Here is an 8,691-nt window from a genome sequence, read left to right on the forward strand (position 1 = left end):
GGAGAGAGAGGGTTAATATCGGGGGAGGAGAGAGAGGGTTAATAGCGGGGGAGGAGAGAGAGGGTTAATATCGGGGGAGGAGAGAGAGGGTTAATATCGGGGGAGGAGAGAGAGGGTTAATATCGGGGGAGGAGAGAGAGGGTTAATATCGGGGGAGGGAGAGAGGGTTAATATCTGGGGGGAGAGAGAGGGTTAATATCGGGGGAGGAGAGAGAGGGTTAATATCGGGGGAGGGAGAGAGGGTTAATATCGGGGGGGGAGAGAGAGGGTTAATATCGGGGGAGGAGAGAGAGGGTTAATATCTGGGGGGGGGGGGGGGGAGATAGAGGGTGGGGGGGGGAAAGAGGACCAGTCGGGGGGGAGGTGACTGACAGACCCACCTGATTCATGAATGGTGACTGAATTCTCTCCCTCAAGAGCCAGGTTGCCCAGGGCTCGTGCTGCCCGGTTCTGCACACTGGTCACGTTAAATCCTTTCAATATGGCAACTGTAATCAGGGAAGACACAAGAAGCGACTCAACTCTCACACCAAGCCACAACCCCTCACCCTGACTGCGGGACCGAGCTGTTCCTGTAATCATTCCTCCGGGTCAACGTGGGAGCAGGGTCGACAGGCCAAAGGGCTTGCTTCCGTGCTGTCGACTCTCTCCCCGCTCTCCGAGTCGTGGCTTTGAGACACACACACACACAATCCACAAACTCGAACCCCATAATCCTGCCCGACACTCTTATGACAGCACTGAGGGAGCGCCGCACTGTCGGAGGGGCAGTACTGAGGGAGCGCCGCACTGTCGGAGGGGCAGTACTGAGGGAGCGCCGCACTGTCGGAGGGGCAGTACTGAGGGAGCGCCGCACTGTCGGAGGGGCAGTACTGAGGGAGTGCCGCACTGTCGGAGGGGCAGTACTGAGGGAGCGCCGCACTGTCGGAGGGGCAGTACTGAGGGAGCGCCGCACTGTCGGAGGGGCAGTACTGAGGGAGCGCCGCACTGTCGGAGGGGCAGTACTGAGGGAGCGCCGCACTGTTGGAGGGGCAGTACTGAGGGAGTGCCGCACTGTCGGAGGGGCAGTACTGAGGGAGCGCCGCACTGTCGGAGGGGCAGGACTGAGGGAGCGCCGCACTGTCGGAGGGGCAGGACTGAGGGAGCGCCGCACTGTCGGAGGGGCAGGACTGAGGGAGTGCCGCACTGTCGGAGGGGCAGTACTGAGGGAGCGCCGCACTGTCGGAGGGGCAGTACTGAGGGAGCGCCGCACTGTCGGAGGGGCAGTACTGAGGGAGTGCCGCACTGTCGGAGGGGCAGTACTGAGGGAGTGCCGCACTGTCGGAGGGGCAGTACTGAGGGAGCGCCGCACTGTCGGAGAGGCAGTACTGAGGAAGTGCCGCACTGTCGGAGGGGCAGTACTGAGGAAGTGCCGCACTGTCGGAGGGACAGTACTGAGGGAGCGCCGCACTGTCGGAGAGGCAGTACTGAGGGAGTGCCGCACTGTCGGAGGGGCAGTACTGAGGGAGTGCCGCACTGTCGGAGGGGCAGTACTGAGGGAGTGTCCCACGCAAGAGATTAGTGTGCAAAATTAAAGCACATGGTATTGGGGGCAATGTATTGACGTGGATAGAGAACTGGTTGGCAGACAGGAAGCAAAGAGTAGGAATAAACGGGTCCTTTTCAGAATGGCAGGCAGTGACTAGTGGGGTACCGCAGGGTTCAGTGCTGGAACCCCAGCTATTTACAATATACATTAATGATTTGGACGAAGGAATTGAATGCAATAACTCCCAAGTTTGCGGATGACACTAAGCTGGGTGGCGGTGTGAGCTGTGAGGAGGACGCTAAGAGGCTGCAGGGTGACTTGGACAGGTTAGGTGAGTGGGCAAATGCATGGCAGATGCAGTATAATGTGGATAAATGTGAGGTTATCCACTTTGGAGGCAAAAACACGAAAGCAGATTATCTGAAATGGTGGTAGATTAGGAAAAGGGGAGGTGCAACGAGACCTGGGTGTCATGGTACATCAGTCATTGAAGGTTGGCATGCAGGTACAGCAGGCGGTTAAGAAAGCAAATGGTGTGTTGGCCTTCATAGCGAGGGGATTTGAGTATAGGAGCAGGGAGGTCTTACTGCAGTTGTACAGGGCCTTGGTGAGGTCTCACCTGGAATATTGTGTTCAGTTTTGGTCTCCTAATCTGAGGAAGGACATTCTTGCTATTGAGGGAGTGCAGCGAAGGTTCACCAGACTGATTCCCGGGATGGCAGGACTGACATATGAGGAGAGACTGGATCGACTGGGCTTATATTCACTGGAATTTAGAAGGATGAGAGAGGATCTCATAGAAACATATAAAATTCTGACGGGTTTGGACAGGTTAAATGCAGGAAGAATGTTCCCGATGTTGGGGAAGTCCAGAACCAGGGGTCACAGTCTAAGGATAAGGGGTAAGCCATTTAGGACCGAGATGAGGAGAAACTTCTTCACTCAGAGAGTTGTGAACCTGTGGAATTCTCTACCACAGAGAGTTGTTGAGGCCAATTCACTAAATATATTCAAAAGGGAGTTAGATGTAGTCCTTACGGCTAAAGGGATCAAGGGTTATGGAGAGAAAGCAGGAAAGGGGTACTGAAGTTGCATGATTTTCTATGTTTCTATGAGCCAGCGCTGCACTGTCGGAGGGGCAGTACTGAGGGAGTGCTGCACTGTCGGAGGGGCAGTACTGAGGGAGCGCCGCACTGTCGGAGGGGCAGTACTGAGGGAGTGCTGCACTGTCGGAGGGGCAGTACTGAGGGAGCGCCGCACTGTCGGAGGGGCAGTACTGAGGGAGCGCTGCACTGTCGGAGGGGCAGTACTGAGGGAGTGCGGCACTGTCGGAGGGGCAGTACTGAGGGAGCGCCGCACTGTCGGTGGGGCAGTACTGAGGGAGCGGTGCACTGTCGGAGGGGCAGTACTGAGGGAGCACCGCACTGTCGGAGGGGCGGTACTGAGGAAGTGCCGCACTGTCGGAGGGGTGGTACTGAGGGAGTGCCGCACTGTCGGAGGGGCGGTACTGAGGGAGCGCCGCACTGTCGGAGGGGCAGGACTGAGGGAGCGCCGCACTGTCGGAGGGGCAGGACTGAGGGAGTGCCGCACTGTGGGAGGGGCAGTACTGAGGGAGCATCGCACTGTCGGAGGGGCGGTACTGAGGGAGCGCCGCACTGTCGGAGGGGCAGGACTGAGGGAGTGCCGCACTGTCGGAGGGGCAGTACTGAGGGAGTGCCGCACTGTCGGAGGGGCAGTACTGAGGGAGTGCCGCACTGTCGGAGGGGCAGTACTGAGGGAGCGCCGCACTGTCGGAGGGGCAGTACTGAGGGAGCGCCGCACTGTCGGAGGGGCAGTACTGAGGAAGTGCCGCACTGTCGGAGGGGCAGTACTGAGGGAGTGCCGCACTGTCGGAGGGGCAGTACTGAGGGAGTGTCCCACGCAAGAGATTAGTGTGCAAAATTAAAGCACATGGTATTGGGGGCAATGTATTGACGTGGATAGAGAACTGGTTGGCAGACAGGAAGCAAAGAGTAGGAATAAACGGGTCCTTTTCAGAATGGCAGGCAGTGACTAGTGGGGTACCGCAGGGTTCAGTGCTGGAACCCCAGCTATTTACAATATACATTAATGATTTGGACGAAGGAATTGAATGCAATAACTCCCAAGTTTGCGGATGACACTAAGCTGGGTGGCGGTGTGAGCTGTGAGGAGGACGCTAAGAGGCTGCAGGGTGACTTGGACAGGTTAGGTGAGTGGGCAAATGCATGGCAGATGCAGTATAATGTGGATAAATGTGAGGTTATCCACTTTGGAGGCAAAAACACGAAAGCAGATTATCTGAAATGGTGGTAGATTAGGAAAAGGGGAGGTGCAACGAGACCTGGGTGTCATGGTACATCAGTCATTGAAGGTTGGCATGCAGGTACAGCAGGCGGTGAAGAAAGCAAATGGTGTGTTGGCCTTCATAGCGAGGGGATTTGAGTATAGGAGCAGGGAGGTCTTGCTGCAGTTGTACAGGGCCTTGGTGAGGTCTCACCTGGAATATTGTGTTCAGTTTTGGTCTCCTAATCTGAGGAAGGACATTCTTGCTATTGAGGGAGTGCAGCGAAGGTTCACCAGACTGATTCCCGGGATGGCAGGACTGACATATGAGGAGAGACTGGATCGACTGGGCTTATATTCACTGGAATTTAGAAGGATGAGAGAGGATCTCATAGAAACATATAAAATTCTGACGGGTTTGGACAGGTTAGATGCAGGAAGAATGTTCCCGATGTTGGGGAAGTCCAGAACCAGGGGTCACAGTCTAAGGATAAGGGGTAAGCCATTTAGGACCGAGATGAGGAGAAACTTCTTCACTCAGAGAGTTGTGAACCTGTGGAATTCTCTACCACAGAGAGTTGTTGAGGCCAATTCACTAAATATATTCAAAAGGGAGTTAGATGTAGTCCTTACGGCTAAAGGGATCAAGGGTTATGGAGAGAAAGCAGGAAAGGGGTACTGAAGTTGCATGATTTTCTATGTTTCTATGAGCCAGCGCTGCACTGTCGGAGGGGCAGTACTGAGGGAGTGCTGCACTGTCGGAGGGGCAGTACTGAGGGAGCGCCGCACTGTCGGAGGGGCAGTACTGAGGGAGTGCTGCACTGTCGGAGGGGCAGTACTGAGGGAGCGCCGCACTGTCGGAGGGGCAGTACTGAGGGAGCGCTGCACTGTCGGAGGGGCAGTACTGAGGGAGTGCGGCACTGTTGGAGGGGCAGTACTGAGGGAGCGGTGCACTGTCGGAGGGGCAGTACTGAGGGAGCGCTGCACTGTCGGAGGGGCAGTACTGAGGGAGCGCTGCACTGTCGGAGGGGCAGTACTGAGGGAGTGCTGCACTGTCGGAGGGGCAGTACTGAGGGAGTGCCGCACTGTCGGAGGGGCAGTACTGAGGAAGCACCGCACTGTCGGAGGGGCAGTACTGAGGGAGTGCCGCACTGTCGGAGGGGCAGTAACCTCTGGGCGAGTGGAGGGATGAAATAGATCGCGGCGCCAACCAACCAAACAGATTGAAGTGACTCTTACCCAGAGGGGGGATCCCGCCCAGCTTCCCCACCTGGAACAGAGAGATGAGAGACGATTAGAGTGGGTTCAGTTGCATCTCAGAGATCCCCCCTGGAGTAGGCTCACTCCTCCCCGCCCAGAGTGGGCTCTTCCCCTTTCTACCCCCCCCCCCAGAGTGGGCTCTTCCCCTTCCCCCCCGCCCCGCAGAGTGGGCTCTTCCCCTTTCTATCCCCCCCCCCCCACCGAGTGGGCTCTTCCCCTTTCTATCCCCCCCCCCCCACCGAGTGGGCTCTTCCCCTTTCTATCCCCCCCCCCCCACCGAGTGGGCTCTTCCCCTTTCTACACCCCCCCCCCCCCCACCGAGTGGGCTCTTCCCCTTTCTATCCCCCCCCCCCCACCGAGTGGGCTCTTCCCCTTTCTATCCCCCCCCCCCCCACCGAGTGGGCTCTTCCCCTTTCTACACCCCCCCCGAGTGGGCTCTTCCCCCTTGACCCCCGCCCCGCAGAGTGGGCTCTTCCCCTTCCCCCAAGCCCCATCCTTTCTCCCCAAGACCCCTCCCCCACTGTGGCTCCTTCCCTGGCCCCGCCCATCACTGACCCACCCACTCTCCCCGAAGCCCCGCCCACTCATGCCTCGCCCGAAGCTCCTCCCCTATCCTCAAGCTCCACACCCTCTACCCATGGCCCCACCCATAGCTCCTCCCCCTCACCTCAATTTCCACCCCTCACCCCATGGCCACACCCCTCCAAGACCCACCTCATCTCCATAAGGCCGCCCCCTCTCTCTAACACTGCCCTTCTCCCCAAGCTCCTCCCCTCTCCCGAAGCCCCTCCCCCCTCCCCAGGCCCTGCCCCTCACCACATCGCTTCTCCCCCTCCCCTCACTCATGGTCCCTCCTCCTCCTCCATGGCCCCTCCTTCTCACCCCTCCCCTATGGCTCCTCCCCTCCCCTCTCCCTAGCCCCTCCCCTCTCCCTCCAGGCCCCGCCGCTCCCCGATGGCCTCCCCCCCGCTCTATGCCCCTCCCCCTCCCGCTGTTCCCTCCCACCTCCCCTGTCCATAGCCCCTCCTCCATGGCCCCAGGCCCCTCCCCTCTCTCCCTAGCCCCACCTCCATGGCCCCAGGCCCCTCCCCTCTCTCCCTAGCCCCTCCTCCATGGCCCCAGGCCCCTCCCCTCTCTCCCTAGCCCCTCCTCCATGGCCCCAGGCCCCTCCCCTCTCTCCCTAGCCCCTCCTCCATGGCCCCAGGCCCCTCCCCTCTCTCCCTAGCCCCTCCTCCATGGCCCCAGGCCCCTCCCCTCTCTCCCTAGCCCCTCCTCCATGGCCCCAGGCCCCTCCTCCATGGCCCCAGGCCCCTCCCCTCTCTCCCTAGCCCCTCCTCCATGGCCCCAGGCCCCTCCCCTCTCTCCCTAGCCCCTCCTCCATGGCCCCAGGCCCCTCCCCTCTCTCCCTAGCCCCTCCTCCATGGCCCCAGGCCCCTCCTCCATGGCCCCAGGCCCCTCCCCTCTCTCCCTAGCCCCTCCTCCATGGCCCCAGGCCCCTCCCCTCCCTAGCCCCTCCTCCATGGCCCCAGGCCCCTCCCCTCTCTCCCTAGCCCCTCCTCCATGGCCCCAGGCCCCTCCCCTCCCTCCCCCCTCCTCCATGGCCCCAGGCCCCTCCCCTCTCTCCCTAGCCCCTCCTCCATGGCCCCAAGCCCCTCCCCTGCCCTCTCTCCCTAGCCCCTCCTCCATGGCCCCAGGCCCCTCCCCTCCCTCCCTAGCCCCTCCTCCATGGCCCCAGGCCCCTCCCCTCTCTCCCTAGCCCCTCCTCCATGGCCCCAGGCCCCTCCCCTCCCCCCCTAGCCCCTCCTCCATGGCCCCAGGCCCCTCCTCCCTCTCCCTAGCCCCTCCTCCATGGCCCCAGGCCCCTCCCCTCCCCCCCTAGCCCCTCCTCCATGGCTCCAGGCCCCTCCCCTCCCCTCTCCCTAGCCCCTCCTCCATGGCCCCAGGCCCCTCCACTCTCTCCCTAGCCCCTCCTCCATGGCCCCAGGCCCCTCCCCTCTCTCCCTAGCCCCTCCTCCATGGCCCCAGGCCCCTCCCCTCTCTCCCTAGCCCCTCCTTCATGGCCCCAGGCCCCTCCCCTCTCTCCCTAGCCCCTCCTCCATGTCCCCAGGCCCCTCCCCTCTCTCCCTAGCCCCTCCTCCATGTCCCCAGGCCCCTCCCCTCTCTCCCTAGCCCCTCCTCCATGGCCCCCCTTCTCCCCTCTCTCCCTAGCCCCTCCTCCATGGCCCCAGGCCCCTCCCCTCTCTCCCTAGCCCCTCCTCCATGGCCCCAGGCCCCTCCCCTTCTCCAAGGCCGCAGGCCCCTCCCCTCTCTCCATAGCCCCTCCTCCATGGCCCCAGGCCCATCCCCTCTCTCCCTAGCCCCTCCTCCATGTCCCCAGGCCCCTCCCCTCTCTCCCTAGCCCCTCCTCCATGGCCCCAGGCCCCTCCCCTCGCTCCCTAGCCCCTCCTCCATGGCCCCAGGCCCCTCCTCCATGGTCCCAGGCCCCTCCCCTCTCTCCCTAGCCCCTCCTCCATGGCCCCAGGCCCCTCCCCTGCCCTCTCTCCCTAGCCCCTCCTCCATGGCCCCGCCCTCACCTCCCGCCGCGCCCCCTCCTGGGTGCAGCAGTTTCCGAGGATGCTGAGTCCGAGCTCCAGCTCCCTGCCGGCGGCCCCCGGTCCCGGGCCCCCCGCCCCCTGCAGCAGCCCCAGCAGGGCCCTCAGGCCGCCGCCCCGCCGGAAGCGCTCGGCGCCGCCCGGCTCCTTCAGGTGTTTGCAGCGCAGCGCGAGCAGGGCGCGGAGCCGGCGGCCGGCCTGGGCCTGAGCCTGGGCCTGGGGCTGGGCGGGGGCCGGGGGCCGCAGCTGGGCCACGCAGTGCCGCAGGGAGCCGGCCTCCCGCTCCCGCTCCCGCTCCGCCATTCTCCGGCTCTCTCTCTCTCTCTCTCTCTCCCCCTTCGCTCTTCGCCGGCCCGCGGACTCCTGGGACTTGTAGTCCTCCGCCGACGTCACCTCCTGTCTGGCGGGCGGCGGCCGGCGGCGCCGGAAACTACAATCCCCACACGCGCACGCGCGCGCAGCCTCCCTGCGTGCCGTCACAAACAGCCACGTCTCAGCTCCGCCCCGCTGCATTGTGGTCCTTGTAGTCCGCGGGTGACGTCGGCTCCGGTCTGGCCGGCGGCGGCCGGCGTGGCCGGAAACTACAGTGACGTCACAAGCCGTCCTGCCTGTTCCCGCCACGCATTGTGGTAGGCTTGTAGTCCTCCGGTGACGTCACCCCCCGCTCTGGCCGGCGCCGCAGGGCGACGACAAGAAACTACACCCTCCCAATGCCCCTCCCCCCCGGCGCGCTGACGTCACAAACGGATCGCCACTCGGGCCGCCGCCCCGCTGCATTGCGGTTGTTGTAGTTCGTCAGTGACGTCAGCCGCGGTCTGGCGGGCGGCGGCCGGCGGGTCCGGGAACTACACTTACGTCACTCAGGCAGGTTGCCCCCCCCCACCCTCCGCTGCTGACGTCACCAGTCGCCGACGTCACCCACTGCCCGGCCGCCCGCTTCAGTCAGGAGAGAGAGACACACACACACAGACTGGAAAACGCCCAACCCGCCCGCTGTCGTTTAAATTC

The 8,691-nt window shown here is 62.6% G+C and overlaps 1 protein-coding gene across 1 annotated transcript; it reads right to left on the minus strand.

Moving 5' to 3' along the window:
• Nucleotides 1-205: 205 nt before the first annotated feature.
• LOC139256797 (armadillo repeat-containing protein 5-like) lies at nucleotides 206-8,014 on the minus strand. Its single transcript, XM_070874308.1, has 3 exons — nucleotides 7,666-8,014; nucleotides 5,072-5,102; nucleotides 206-488 (listed from the first exon to the last, which is right to left on the minus strand). Exons 1-3 carry the CDS (start codon nucleotides 7,984-7,986, stop codon nucleotides 244-246), a joined length of 597 nt encoding a protein of 198 aa, XP_070730409.1. The 5' UTR covers nucleotides 7,987-8,014; the 3' UTR covers nucleotides 206-243.
• Between the last annotated feature and the right edge of the window lie 677 nt (nucleotides 8,015-8,691).

Source organism: Pristiophorus japonicus, unplaced genomic scaffold (genome assembly GCF_044704955.1).
Source record: "Pristiophorus japonicus isolate sPriJap1 unplaced genomic scaffold, sPriJap1.hap1 HAP1_SCAFFOLD_770, whole genome shotgun sequence".
NCBI lineage: Eukaryota > Metazoa > Chordata > Chondrichthyes > Pristiophoridae > Pristiophorus > Pristiophorus japonicus.